Source organism: Gigantopelta aegis, chromosome 9, assembly GCF_016097555.1.
Source record: "Gigantopelta aegis isolate Gae_Host chromosome 9, Gae_host_genome, whole genome shotgun sequence".
Classification (NCBI taxonomy): domain Eukaryota; kingdom Metazoa; phylum Mollusca; class Gastropoda; order Neomphalida; family Peltospiridae; genus Gigantopelta; species Gigantopelta aegis.
In genome coordinates this window covers 46,193,540-46,209,266 of record NC_054707.1, presented here as the reverse complement: position 1 = coordinate 46,209,266, position 15,727 = coordinate 46,193,540, and the positions used below count along the sequence as shown (strand labels likewise).

The window sequence follows — 15,727 nt, the reverse complement described above, 5'->3', positions numbered from 1 at the left end:
TGGGCAGCGGAATTCCATGCCGGAAATACTTGTGGATGTGAACGTAATAGAAATTGGGGTCCTTGCTCTTGTAGCCGCAGATATCACAGACTTTGGGCGACTCCTCCACCCTCTCTCGTATGGTGACATATGACATGACATCACCGAGTTCCACATTATGGGTGTTTAAGAGGTGAGTAACACTTCTCTTGGGAAACACAAACTCATTACCACACAAATCACACTTATACTGCCGCAAGGCAACACGAATATGACCAGCCAATGCTTCCAGCTTCATTGCCAGCTGTCCCACGACGTCTGTCTTTGCAAATCGACATCGTTTCTGTTTTGGAGACCTCTTTGGTTTGGTGACCTTGTCAACAGCTTTAACCTCTGGAGTTTCCTCTTGCTCTGTTACAAATGTCAAGGGCAGGTCATCCATGTCTTCTTCAAGGAGGCTGAGACCTAAACCTAGTTCTTCTTCCTCCAGTTTAAGACGTTTCAGCTCCATCTTAGCTCTTTTCTTCGGTGGAGGTCTGACTGTCATCTGGAGATGGGGTGGTATGGGAAATTTCCTGAAAATATATAATATATATATATATATATACTGAACAAAAAAAGAAACTTCCGATTTGTACATATAGTATTTGTTGTGTTAAAGAATTCATTGTGTAATGAAATTCTATAGGTACATGTAGTATTAGCCGTGAGCTGTATTATCAGGATTCATGAATTTTATCGATTATTTTTGCACTGTTAATCATCAACAACGTGAAATTCAATTTGCATGTGCATGCATGGTTCGACATGTCCCGTGTAGTATTCGGTCAATTTGTTTTACTTGTCTTACTGACATTGTTGTCAAGTGAACGAAAACGCTTCAAAATTTGTAAAAAACATTAACGTTTTTTACATTGTAGCATTTTTAGTATGCCAAGAATACCCAATAATTTACGCGAACGGGCGATTGGCATGCTTGATGCTGGCATGTCAACAGAAGACGTTGCAAGGCATGTTGGGAGTTCTAGTCAAGCGATACAAAATCTTCGCGTAAGATTTCGAACGACAGAAACGCGTGGTCAAGACCGCTATTTATTACCCATATGGGCTCAAATATACGGGGTATTATTTTTTCGATCTCTGCACAGTGTGCAGATTGCTTCTACAGTCACTGATTGGCTGGCTTTAAAAAGACAAGATTTGATTGGCAATTATATACTGCCGGGACTACTTTTTGTTCATTCATGATTCCATTCATCGGTCAAACTATTACTACGAACTTCAAATATTTGTTTACGATACGAACATTTACGGAATTAAAAATCAAAATATATGTACAAATGTTTAAAAATGTTTTTATTTTATTATTTTGACTGGGTTTTTTTTTAACTATTCTTTGGTGGATACTGTTGGGTGTGCACCGGTAACATGCATATATTGTTATGGCTGGTAGAGCTTGTTAGTTGTTACAGCAGAGAGAACGTAAATACACTTTTAAAATCGTTAAAGATTGACAATGGGTAATAAAGAGAATAACCAACTCACTACGAGGAATTACGGATTATCTGTCCCTCGTGAATTAATGTTGTAAAACCCTCGCCAGAGGCTCGGGTTTACAACATTAATTAACTCAGGACAGATAATCCGTAATTCCTCATAGCTCGTTAGTTATTCTCTAAATCATGAACACGTATTTGCGCAATTGATTCCAAACTGCCACTGCTACTGCTGCTAACACACCTGGGCTTCATAATAACCGAATCAGTGGGCAAACTGTTCGTAATCGTCTGCAGGAGAACGGTTTACACGCATGACATCCTTACATTGGATGCGTTTTAACGCAACGTCATCGTCTAAATCGTCTTAATTGGGCACGTGTACACACTCGTTGGATATGGCGACGCTGGATGAATCCAGATTTTCTTTACAACGTGGTGATGGCAGGGTGCGCGTCTACCGTAGGAGAAATGAACGCTATGCTGACTGCTGTGTTCTTGAACGAGATAGTTTCGGGGGTGGGGGTTGTGTCATGGTCTGGGCAGCCATTGCCCATGGTTATCGTTCACCACTAGTCGTCATTGATGGCAATTTAAATGCTCAACATTACCGCGATGACATTCTCGCTCATCACGTCATTCCTCTGTTCCATAACAACGCCAACATCTCGATTTTTCAGCATGATAATGCCACCTCTCATACAGCTAGAGACATTGTAAATTTTCTTAGGACAAATAACATTGATTTCATTGATGACTGGCCCGCTAAAAGTCCTGATCTCAACCCCATCGAGCATGTCTGGGATAGTCTGGACAGACGATTGAGGCGTCGTCCCAACCCACCCGCTAAAGTCAACGAACTTCGTCAAGCGCTCATTCAGGAATGGAACAATATTCCACAAGCAAAAATCAACACTTTAGTCAATTCTATGCGCATGCGATGCACTGCAGTGGTCAATTCAAGAGGTGGTCATACCCGTTGTTAAGTGGGTGGGTTTTTTTTTAACCCCTACCACACTTGGTCAAAATTTCTCCCAGTTTCTGTTAACCTATGGCCATGATTTTTGCACCAAATGATGCATCATGGAACACTCTTTAAACGCATATATAACAATTATTGCCCCAGTTTGTTTTCATCAAGTTATGTTCAAGCAAAGTTAGCGGAAGTTTCTTATTTTGTTCAGTATATATATATATAAATAATTGTGTTTAAACTGGCCTCAGTGGCGTCGTGGTTAGGCCATCGGTCTACAGGCTGGTAGTACTGGGTTCGGATCCCAGTCGAGGCATGGGATTTTTAATCCAGATACCGACTCCAAACCTTGAGTGAGTGCTCCGCAAGGCTCAATGGGTAGGTGTAAACCACTTGCAACGACCAGTGATCCATAACTGGTTCAACAAAGGCCATGGTTTGTGCTATCCTGCCTGTGGGAAGCGCAAATAAAAGATCCCTTGCTGCTAATCAGAAAGAGTAGCCCATGTAGTGGCGACAGCGGGTTCCCTCTCAAAATCTGTGTGGTCCTTAACCATATGTCCGATGCCATATAACCGTAAATAAAATGCGTTGAGTGCGTCGTTAAATAAAACATTTCTTTCTTCTTTTTCTTTTTTTAATGACACACCACCACTAGAACATATTGACTTATTAATTATGGGCTATGGGATGTCAAACATTTGGTAACATTTGACATATAGTCTTAAGAGATGAAACACACTACATTTTCTTTTATAAGCACCATCCCACAGACAGGGTAGCACATACCACAGCCTTTGATATACCAGTCATGGTGCACTGGCTGGAACAAGAAATAGCCCAATGGGCCCACTGACCGTGATGTATGCTAGACCGATCTGGTCCCACCCCCAGTATGCTATACAAGTGCATGGAACACATTCCCTCTAGCTTTGTTATTAAATTATTAATCTAAAGTAGTAATATATGGAGTTGTGAGATATACCAACAACCATCAATAAAATGAGTATCTCAATACAAAATTACTGAAACACAGTAATTTTTTAAATCTCTAAAAATTTCACTCTTGTATTATTTTCAAATTATGTCCTATTTACAACTCATATTTTACAGGTAAAGAGTTACCAGAAATATTGAATTTATTGCTATCTCATTTTTAGGTTCTCCTTATTCCATAGACTTATTCTGTTTGTGAAGGTTGAGAGCACAGAATCAGAGCATACATGTAAGTTTCATATGGAAAAAGGAGATGAAGAGCATGAACAAAAGAGCACAAAATTGTTAAAAGATCCTAAACACATGTACATGTATGTACCTTGCCCGAGCTTTTTTTCCCCTTTTTTCCTTTCAGACTGGTGTAATCTGCACCATCCTCCAGGTGATCCCCAGCTGCCGTGTGCTTGTCTTCGTCTATCATCAGCCTGGCCAGGGGATTGCTGCTCACCACGGCCGGATTGTCCAGGGCACTGTCCTCAGTCACAGACTCCATCAGTTTCTGCTTCAGGCTCCTGTGTCGCGGCTTTACGGGAGCTTTTACCACAGATTCACAATCCTTGATGTCACTAACAGGTTTCGTTTCACAACTCGGGGCTGCAGCCTCTGTGTTATCTGCAGCTTCACCCATAATCTCAGTGTTCACAGGTTTACTGGCATTCATTCTTCTTCTCTTCGGGGTGGTCTGTACTGGAGTCTTCACAGCTGCTTTTTGGTTGGATTTCATTTCATTGTTCTCATCAGAAACACCGTCTTCAAACAGCTGCTTCTTTGCCAGTCCCCTTGTGCCGTAAGTATGTGTTGAAGCACCAATCTTTTCTACTGGTTTGGCGGCCTTCGTTTCTTCAGGCATGCTCTTTGACCGTCCTTGACCTTGACTGCGGCATCTTCCTCGGCCACGACCTTTACCTCTTCCAGTAGAACCACTTTTATTTGCAGACTGGGGAGAAAACTTAATTTCACTAGCTTCACCATCATCGTCTGCATCCAAGCCTACAGTACTGTCAGTGTTTATTCCACAGTCATTCCTCTGAATGCTGGTAGAGTTATGACTCTCAAAGGTCAGTTTCAGATCACGTAACCTGTTACTTGCCCCCGCTCCATTCTTCTCAAGCAGCTCCCAGCAGAGATCGTGTAGTGCGTAGATATGGAAAGCGCTTGCCAGCTTATTCATCTCATTGATATTGTCTATGGTGACTTTTACTGATCCAAGATAGAGGAATTCTGCGAATGCGTGAAGCACATCTTCTGAAACCTGAGCACTGGTGGATAATACTGGAAAACCGTCACTGTCAACAGAGTCCAGCAGCATTGCAAGCTGATCACTGGCTGCACAAAGAACCACCTTGTGGATCTACAATAAAAATGTCAACCATCAAATGTCTTATAAGTACTATTTTAATTAAATTATTTAAAAAAACATTTTTATTTATCCCTTATTTTCATTAAGTTCCAGGTTTGCTGTTCATGCAGCCTCCAGAACAATCTGTCCACAACAGAGGCTAATGGGGTTTTGTGAGAGAAAAGAAAGTAATGTTTTTAATGATATCACAGTGCATTGTAAACTATTTGTTAGAGAGAGAGAGAGAGAGAGAGAGAGAGAGAAGAGAGAGAGAGAGAGAGAGAGAGAGAGAGAAGAGAGAGAAGAGAGAGAGAGAGAGATGTATCACTGCTGCCACACAAGCTATTTACAGGACAGTGCATACCTTAGCAGTACTGTTTTGTGATGGACCCTTATTTTCTATGGCGTCACCTTGCACTGCCAAGGGCATTAATTCACATTGATCCCCTATCAGCACTCTGTATTATAGATGGTCACCAAACCATGAACTAACTGAAACTGACAGTGTTTAACTCTGCCATCAATGAGTACTGGGCCTGTGTTATATGTATGAGCAAGTTAAAGTTGTTATGTATAACGACATCACTAGAACACATTTAGTTTTTAATCATCAGTTATTAGATGTTAATCATTTGGTAATTGTGGACCCACATAGTCTTAGAGGAAACCCACTACCTTTTTCAATTAGCAGGTCCGGTCAGTCAGGTCAGGTCATAGGTTTTAACGTGCACATTCAGAACAAGCTGTTGTAGCACACGCCTGTCACGAACACAGGTGTCGACTTTTGCCAACTCCTCCGTCCAGAACAGGAAAAGGTTTGGGGTGGGTGACAGAAAGGTTGCCCGTGCTGGCATGTACAAAGGAGCACAAGCAGCCCGACCAGAGTCAGTAATGGGCGTTTCAATTAGCAGCAAGTGATGCTTTATATGCACTTTCCCACAGACAGGACAGCACATACCATCACTTTTGATATACCAGTAGTGAGACACTAGTTGGGATGGGAAAAAACCAACAATCTTAGAACTGGGTCCACAGAGGGGGTTCGATCCCATGACACAAACACCTCAAGCAGCCACTCTTATCAACTGTGCTAGATCCTAGTATGAGCCTCAAGTCTGAACTATAAAATTTAACAGGACAGTGGTACAGACCTCTGTAAATAACTACAGGTCTCAGTGTGGTACAGCTGTAAACAGCTTAAACTCTTACCTCAATCCTCAGATCTCCCGCTTTCAGTGCCACGTCACACATTTTCTTGTTGGTCATCATGTGGAACAGCTTCAGTCTGGTCACCTGGGTCCACTCCTTGTCTGTGAGCAACACCTCCTGGTCACTCCTTCCCATCGCCGTGTCACTGCCGTGGTTACTGCCCCCACTGGATGACAGCATCCCACCAACAAACTCAGAATGGCCAGCAGACGCCTGGCTGGTCCTCAGGTCATCTTCGTACATCTGGTGATTCATCTTCGACATGGGCACAGAATTGTCCACAAATGTGAAGCTGACGTTTGTGCCCGAGGCTTTACTTTGCACATCCTCCTCCTCCTGGAAGCACAGATGCCTTGCCTTGACGATAGGCGCAGATGTCTCGGCATAGACAAAATTGGCATTGGTGTTTGACGTTCGAGATGAGGATGTTCTTACGCTGTCCTCGAAGATCTGCTGACCAAATGAACTGGCTGATCGCTCGGAGAAGACATCAACAGAGTTTCTCTGCACCGATCTGTGCTGGGACAGAGACACATTCCTGTCGGCTCCCTGAGCATCACCTTTGTCTGCCTGAAACATTTCAGAATTACTCTTCGTACAGTACGTATCCATATTAGCAACAGATCGCCCCGGCCTGTTGCTATGGTTACCAGCATACTGTGGATTGACCATCCTCGGCGGTCTCTCATCTGCATACTGAGGACTCAGAGCTGGCAGTAAGTGTCTTGACGTGTTGGCTGCAGAAAGATTCCTCGAATCGTTCACTCTCTGAGCCATGGCCATACTGTCAATGAGGGACTGGTACCTTGCATCTGACATCGTCGAGGCACTGGTGACTTCCATGTTTGGTCGGTTGTTGTAATGCATGTCGAGCACTGTGTACTGTGAGCTGTCTTCAGCCCCACCAGGCTTACACATGGTCTGGATTCCAGAAATACTGACCCTCCTTAAGTCCTGTATATCAGACAGAGCCAGATGCCTGGAGTCTGTCAGGTGGTCTGACATCTTCATCGGGGGTTGAGCTCGTGACTCGGCCATCACCCGTCCAGCTGATGGGACGTCTTTTCCTTTGTTCAGAGAGTCCTGTGAGACATCCTTCATCTGAAACAGGTCCATGGCATGCTGCTCGCTAAGGCTCCCTCGAGGTTCGTACACCTCCACAGGGTGCTCGCTAAGGCTCCCTCGGGGTTCATACACCTCCACTGGGTGTTGATCATTCAGGCTACTGCGTGCTTCATAAGTATCTGGCATGTTTAAACCTCGACTGCTGAACATGTCCAGACCCTGTGGCCTTGTCATGTCTCTCAAGTGATCTCCGTCATATGAATCACTCTGTGTCAGACCAGAGTGCATGTACGTCTGCAATAGGGAAAAACAAACAGTGGGTGTGAATAACAAAAACAAGTTATACTCAGTACTCATGTCACGTTTTAAGTGATCATTGGTTAAACTGCTAATTGTAGATGAATTTGGATAATATACTCCATAATAAATTTACCAAAATACTCAGTCTAGAATAAATAGAATTATTTAGTCCTTAATATATTTCAATTTGATTGGCTGAATCTCTCTTTTATTTGGATTTATATTTTCAAACACAATTCTGGAAATGCCTAGCATTAATTTATTAGCAACTTAAACATTGATTGCAAAAACGTAACATGACTTATTAAATGCATGGGTCATTTCTTTTACCCAAATTTGTCATCTCTAATTAATGTGTATAAAATCATAGAATGAAGTAGAAGCTTCATTTTTGTCTAACAGATGCACCAAAAGTGTGCCAGCTGTATTAATGTTTTATTGGAGGACTCTTCAGTCCACCCATCACAGACTGTTTGATTAGCAGTACCGGCCTCGGTGGCGCAGTAGTTACACCATCGGACTACAGGCTGGTAGGTACAGGGTTCGCAGCCCGGTACAGGTTCCAACCCAGAGCAAGTTCTTAAGGGCTCAATGGGTAGGTGTAAGGCCACTACACTCTCTTATCTCTCACTAACCAACTAACAACTAACCCACTGTCCTGGACAGACAGCCCAGATAGCTGAGGTGTGTGCTCAGGACAGTGTGCTTGAACCTTAATTGGATATAAGCACGAAAATAAGTTGAAATGAAATAAAATGAAGATTAGCAGTGCTCTGTAGTATTAGACTTGGCCACAATTTAGACCCCGACCGTGTGTGCCCTCGGTTATTTCCAACTAGTAACAGCCAAAGAACATTTTATTCAGTATTGTGTCACTATTTGTGGGGCAAGTTTCAGGAATCACTACACAATTTTTAAACACTAAATTATAGTCACTAATCATTTTTTAATTGAGTAGAAAAAAGTTATAGTTTTGTTTTTGTTTAACTAAACTACTAGAACACATTGATTTTTTAATTATCAGCTATTGGATTTCAAATATTTGGTAATTTTGACATATAGTCTTAAAGAGAAAGAAAGTAAGAAATGTTTTATTTAACGACACACTCAACATATTTTATTTACGGTTATATGGCATCAGACATATGGTTAAGGACCACACAGATTTTGAGAGGAAACCCGCTGTCGCCACTACATGGGCTACTCTTTCCGATTAGCAGCAAGGGATCTTTTATTTGCACTTCCCACAGGCAGGATAGCACAAACCATGGCCTTTGTTGAACCAGTTATGGACCACTGGTCGGTGCAAGTGGTTTACACCTACCCATTGAGCTTTGTGGAGCACTCACTCAGGGTTTGGAGTCAGTATCTGGATTAAAAATCCCATGCCTCGACTGGGATCCGAACCCAGTACCTACCAGCCTGTAGACCGATGGCCTGACCACGACGCCACCGAGGCCAGTCATAGTCTTAAAGAGGAAACAGGATACATTTTTCCATTAGTAGCAAGGGATCTTTTATATGCATCATCCCACAGACAGGATAATGGATAGCACATATCAAGGCCTTTGAGACACCAGTTGTGGTGCACTAGCTGAAATAGCCCAATGGGCCAACCAATGGGGATCGATCCTAGACTGACCATGCATCAAGTGAGTTCTCACTTTTCGCTCATCAAGTTTTGGGGATCAAAACACAATTTTAAAACTAAATTGTAGTTGCTAATAGTTTTTTGATTGAGTAGAAATTTCTCTAAACTAAATATTAAAAACTAAACGTTCCCTGAGACCGTGTTACCTGATGTACGATGTCAGTCATCTGCTGGGAGGCGTAGTCTGCGTCCGGCTGTGTGGCGGGGAACATGGAGTAGTCAGCCGCCACATCATCCTGCGCCGCCGTTGCTGACCATGACTGGACCGGCGGGTCTTGGTCAACACCCAGGGGCAGAGGACTCCGGTCAGAGAGGCTACCAGATGGCAGAGCGGCGCCATGCTCAGGGTGATGAAAGTTGTCTCCCATGGGAAGAGAGCTCCTGTCAGATAAGCCACTGGCAGACATGTTGGTTGCCTGTTCTGAGTGGTGAAAATTGTCCATGATGGCTTCTACTTTGTAATCATGGCATCATCAGCTTGATAAAAAATAAAAAATAAAAATAAACATGTATTAAAGCTATCTTTCATCACTATATTATAACATTACCCGTAAATGTAAAATACAAAGACAATTACAGTCTCAACATCGGGGTAGCCAGAAAACAGTTTGAGGGTTCATAATAAATTTTTTAAACCAGACTATAAGTACCCCTACTAGGTGGTTATGAGTTTGAAATGATTTGAAATTGGGCACTGCATTTCATTCACTTTGACATATTTTAAACAGAACTTCTCTTACTATAATCTATTTTAAAAATTATAAAAATATATCTGTTAAGTTCCAAGATTTAGAGTACTTAATATTACCCTCCTTAGGGATGGGGGTGGGTGATACATCTCCCCTCCCTGTCAGCTATATTTAAAAAAAAATTACCATTTTAATAGTTATAATGTAATACATACCAGTGGAATAGTGCCCCACTTCTCAGTGTTAAATGCAAAATAATACATTCTATACAACACAGATTAATGTATACATGTAGGTCTTGTCAAAATTGGGGCAGAAAGTAGCCCAGTGGTAAAGCGTTTGCCTTATGCATGTTTAGTCTGGGATCGATCCCTTTCAGTGGGCCCATTCAGGGCTAGCTCTGGGTGAGCAAAACACTTCGCCAAATTATCTTTAAATATGCAAAATCCACTGTTATTTTTCAACAAAATCCACTGTTATTTTTCAACAAAATCCACTGTTATTTTTCAACAGAATACCAATTATTACATGAAATGTTTTCGCCAAATCAAAATAAAACTCGCCAATTGTTCCTGAAATTCGCAACTGGCAAATGGCAGAGCTAGCCCTGCCACTGGGCTATTTCCTGTTCCAACCAGTGCACCACAGATGACATAACAAATACCATGGTATGTGCTATCCTGTCTGTGGGATATGGTAATATGTAAAAGATACCTTGCTACAAATGGAAAATGCAGCAGTTTTCGTATCTAAGACTATGTCAAAATTACAAAATGTTTGATATCCAATAGCTTATAATTAATAAATCATTGTTTTCTAATGGTGTCATTAAACAAAACAACCTTTTAAAACTGTGTTAAACACATATATATGTATTCCTTTCACTTATAGTTATAAAAAAATTATGTTTAAAGCTGCAAAATTCAACTAAGTAATGTCAGAAAATAATCTGAGGGTCTGCAATAAAAATATATAAAACTGAACAAACAATGTAAGTGTCTTTACTTACTACAGGCAGGTGGATCTGAGTTTGAAGTATTTTGGAATTTGATCCTGTACTTCATACTTTGACACAAGTTGAACAGCAGTAATATTATGAGCAATGTTTCCGATAGAAATAAATTTTTGGGTATGACACTCAGTTAATGTGTGTGCTGAATGCAACTGCAGTTGATAGGGGGTATGGGGTGCCTCCTCCAGCAAGAAAATGGGTTAGGTTTAGAGTTAAGAAAATCATACAGTAATGATAAAAAGTCATTAATTATGACAAAAGGTCAACTTCAAAAAAATAAACATTTGTAAACAATTTGGGTATGGCACCATACCCATTTTACCCTCTGGCAGAAACCCTGATGAAAGACTTAAAAAACATTGTTTCCTGGAACCTGATGACCCTACTTAAAAGCAAAGACCAACCCATTTTCCCCCCATGCAAATACTATATACATGTATATATTTATTATTTTATAATTAATTTGTACATGTAGATGACATGTAACATTTCATCTAGACACTTACTACTTGAATATTCCTACCCTACTTTTCTTTTAAAGATACTTTTTTTTTTCTTCTTTTAATTTATATATTATTATTATTGTTGTTGGGGTTTTTTGTAGGCCTGATCCAGCGATAGAAATAAGCAGAATTCTTCATTTGTCCAAATATATGTTTTGTTTTATTCAAGTACAAGGACCGTATTTTTGATTGCTCAAAATTAAACTACATTGAACATTTTTACTTGTCCACTGGACAACTTATTGAGGTACATTTAGCATGTCCGATCAGATTTTCACTTGTCAGGACAAACGGACAAGTGCTTATTTCGAACACTGTGATCTATTTAAATACAAAATACAATGTCACACAGGCTATACATATCCATTAAAGGGACATTCCTGAGTTTGCTTCAATTTTTAAGATGTTATTGACTAACAGATACTTTTTGACAACTGTAATTAGATATCAAATATATTTTTCCTGCATAAAATATTAGTTGTTGTATATTAAATGTGTTTCTGATCGTTCTAATATTTGTACTAGGTTAACTTTCATTTTATTTCCTAAAAACTATTTTTTTCGTACGTACGAAATTATTTGAAGACAAAATCCAGTTTGGGCTTATTACAAATATTAAGATGACCAGAAACACATTGAATATACAGACACTGATATTCTAAACAAGAAAATATATTTAATATGTAAGTTTAATCGTAGAAATATTTTATTAGTCGGAAACATCTTACAATGGAGCAAGTCAGGAATGTCCCTTTAATTGCCAAGATTTTTGGGTATATAATTATACTATCTGTACCCTCTGACAAAAGCCCTGCTGTCGTCTACCAGTTCCTATCATAATCATTTCCTAATGTAACAGAAAAATCAACCTTCACTGAGGGGATTTGAACCACAGACTCTCAGTACGAGAGTCCAGCACTCTACCAACTGAACTAATTAGGAAATTCCCACTAGCTACTGCCAGTAGGAGCACTTTATACCAACATTAATATATACTCCCTCCTCAAGTGAAGCTATGTCCCGGAGTTGTGGGCCACAAACAGTTGAAGTGTTATGGGTCCTAACTGGGTTATAATTTTTGTGTTAAGAACACACCCAGTTCCTACGTTGTCTCCAAATGTAACATACCCTGTAATACAGGCTGTATATAAATCAACCTCCACCGAGGGGATTCAAACCACTCTCAGGGCTAGCTTTGCTACTTGCCAAATTTGCCAGTTGTGAATTTTAAAGGGACCTAGTTTCAACCTGTGAAAATTAACACTAAGTTTAGTTAATCTACAAACCTGTAACACATTTGGATAAAGTTACAATTGAGTGAAACATGAGTCTGTGACTTTGAAATGGTGAAATACCCTCTATAAATAGACTAAAACTTGACTCCATAACTGTTACTTCTCAGACACACGTGCATTATTAAAAATATGAGAAATGCATTTTGTGATAATAAAAACACCAGGATGACCAAAAACACTTCGAATGTACAGAAATTACTAATCTAAACAATAAAATCAAAGTAAAGTATGATTTAAGTTATCAAAAACGGTTATGATAGTCACAAATATGCGTTAGTGTTTAAAAACTAGGGTATGTCCCTTTAAGAACAATTGGCAAATTTTATATTAATTTGGCGAACAAAAATTGTGTGATAATTGATATTTTGTTGAGCAATAGCTTTAGGTTTTACATTTTTTTGTGAAATTTTCTGATCAGCCAAAGCTAGCCCTGACTCTCAGTATGACAGTCCAGTGCTCTACCTGGCTACCAACTGAGCCAATAGGGAAATTCCCACTAGTTACTGCCATGTAGGAACACTTTATACCAACACTACTACAATATAATACAAACAGAATTATTGTTTTAATAAACTTGTGACTTTTCATCCCCTTAAAGGTGCAATATCTTAAGTCACAAAAAGTTTGATTTGTTTAACGACAACGCTAGAGCACATTGAGTTATTAATCATCAGCTATTTAATATATTATGCAGCATCTAATAGACAGGATAACACATACCATAGCCTTTGATATACCAGTTGTGGTGCACTGGCTGGAGCCCAATGGGCCCACCAACGGGGATCAATCCCAGACTGACCACACATCAAGTGAACACTTTACCACTGGGCTACATCGCGCCCCTCTTAGTTACAAGTGACATACTTCATTATTTGTGCATTTATTTGTGATAAATAAATTAACTGATCTCACACATTCTAGATAGGGTCATTAGAGACAAATGAGTTGCACAAAGACAGCAAACATGCTAACAACATCCACCTGGCATAATATTATGGAGTGCTTGCCTCAAATGAACACACTCTAAATTCTTGGTCTAAAGATTCTCCAATAAAAATATTGTTTTTTTAAATAATAAATTATATTTGGTTGTAATTTTTTATCCAGGGCAAATATTGACATGTAGTTGAGGGTCTGTTTAAATTTCAAAGTTTAATTTCCATTTTTATTAGGCCCTACCAGTCTGGATGTAAACATTATTGAACAATGGCAAGTACAGAAAATACAATAACATGGATGATCGATTCTAGATCATATAGTCCTGATTAAATAATTAAAAAATATACTTGGAATTTCAGCTTTAAATTAATTTATGGATGCATAAGTTTATCAAAATGTAATAAGGAACAGGTCTACATACAGATCCGACAATTACAGTTACTTTCATATAATTAACTTATCATAGAAAATATATTTTATAAATAAAAATTAATATATAATTATAATAATAACAATTAAGCAACATAATTAGAACTATAAAATACAAACAAACTCATCTATTACATTACAATGCAAATTTATTTCTTAATATAATCGGAAAATGTCAATGAATCCATTACAATGAAAAGTAAATCAACTCTTGTTGTTGTTGCGTGACCTAGTTTCTTTGAACAGACCATAACAGTCCCCGATCTGCACTACGTTATGCTTTGTATCAAAATAGTCAAGTTACCAAATACAACTGGACATAATTTCATCATTTTAAGGTCAGAATAAACCGATAACAATGTATAGGTAACAAAGTGACGTAGAAATGATACCAAGAACGCCATTTGTAGAAGACTGAATCGATTAGCAACCAAAGTGCTGCAAACCACAGCATTAACATGGCTGATTGCTAGCGAGTACGAAGGTATGGCGGAAATTAACGAAAACACTGCCTGAAATACAACATACCCGGGGGTGTAAAATAAGCAGTACTACTCTAATTTAGCTTACTTGGATTTCTTTCGGATAGTGCCACTTAGGAAGCGTCATTATCCTTACTGTCTGTCGATTTTGGTTCGTTCGCTAAAACACTTCTGAGGAGTCGGGAACGGACTTTTAGCAATGACCTTGACAGGCGTAGTCTAACAGTTAAGCGATTGGTTTATATGACGTTTCATCATTTATTTTATTTTAGCAGTTTGTTAATGATGTCGATTGTTCAATGTTAAGTAGATAAAATACATACCGGGGAATAAAAAAAAAATCAGCCTATTGTATACATTTATTAATTTACATTTTAACAAAATGCAGATGATGGGGGGGGGGGGGGGGGGTGGGTGGGTAGTAAGACATGGGCGTACATAGGATTTTGAAAAGGGGGATTCCAAAATAGATTGCAGAGATATTGGGCATATATTTCTATGTTGAGTAAATATAATAATGTCAGATATATTAAATTATAAAAAAGGCGATTTCGGGGGGGGGGGGGGGGGGGGTCGATGGGTTCGACCGACCCCTTATGTACGCCCATGTAAGAGAGACACGGACGGAGACAGGCCTAAGAAGAGAGAGAGAGAGAGAGAGAGAGAGAGAGAGAGAGAGAGAGAGAGAGAGAGAGACGGAGAGAAACACGTGTACAGCAAGAGAGAGACGGAGAGAAGCACAGAGCAACAAAATATGCCTACACCAACTATAGTCCTGTTCAATTGTTTAGACCCTAAGTTTTTTGCAAATGTTACGTTTAATTCCTATTCAATTCTTGTTTTCTTTACATTTGCATGAAAACAAACCCATACCCCTACAGGTTTTATATACAATTCATCATCTAAAAAGTAAAGTTTGTTTTATTTAACGACGCCACTAGAGCACATTGATTTTTTATCTTATCATCGGCTATTGGACGTCAAACATATGGTCATTTTGACACTGTTTTGAAGAGGAAACCCGCTGTCGCCACATAGGCTACACTTTTTTCGACAGGCAGCAAGGGATCTTTTATTTGCGCTTCCCACAGGCAGGATAGCACAAACCATGGTCTTTGTTGAACCAGTTATGGATCACTGGTCGGTGCAAGTGGTTTACACCTACCCATTGAGCCTTGCGGAGCACTCACTCAGGGTTTGGAGTCGGTATCTGGATTAAAAATCCCATGCCTCGACTGGGATCCGAACCCAGTACCTACCAGCCTGTAGACCGATGGCCTGCCACGACGCCACCGAGGCCGGTTTCATCATCTAAAATGCACGAAGTTGACTTTTATTTCCATTTTACAAAAATCTATGTATATTTTGAA

The 15,727-nt window shown here is 39.7% G+C and overlaps 1 protein-coding gene across 1 annotated transcript; it reads right to left on the bottom strand.

Annotated features, from left to right (window-relative positions):
- Window positions 1–350: 350 nt before the first annotated feature.
- Window positions 351–14,553, bottom strand: LOC121381162. The gene is made up of 5 exons (XM_041510336.1): window positions 14,446–14,553; window positions 9,155–9,485; window positions 5,993–7,351; window positions 3,764–4,795; window positions 351–554 (listed from the first exon to the last, which is right to left on the bottom strand). Exons 2-5 carry the CDS (start codon window positions 9,449–9,451, stop codon window positions 492–494), a joined length of 2,751 nt encoding a protein of 916 aa, XP_041366270.1. The 5' UTR covers window positions 9,452–9,485; window positions 14,446–14,553; the 3' UTR covers window positions 351–491.
- Between the last annotated feature and the right edge of the window lie 1,174 nt (window positions 14,554–15,727).

What these genes read in the sequence shown, in the direction of transcription:
- LOC121381162 (XM_041510336.1), bottom strand. Translation starts at nt 9,451, where the DNA reads ATGGACAATTTTCACCACTCAGAACAGGCAACCAACATGTCTGCCAGT. An exon ending in TGACTGACATCGTACATCAG is followed by an intron (nt 7,352 to 9,154) that starts GTAACACGGTCT and finishes TCCCTATTGCAG; the next exon opens with ACGTACATGCACTCTGGTCT. An exon ending in GGAAAAAAAGCTCGGGCAAG is followed by an intron (nt 555 to 3,763) that starts GTACATACATGT and finishes ATATATTTTCAG; the next exon opens with GAAATTTCCCATACCACCCC.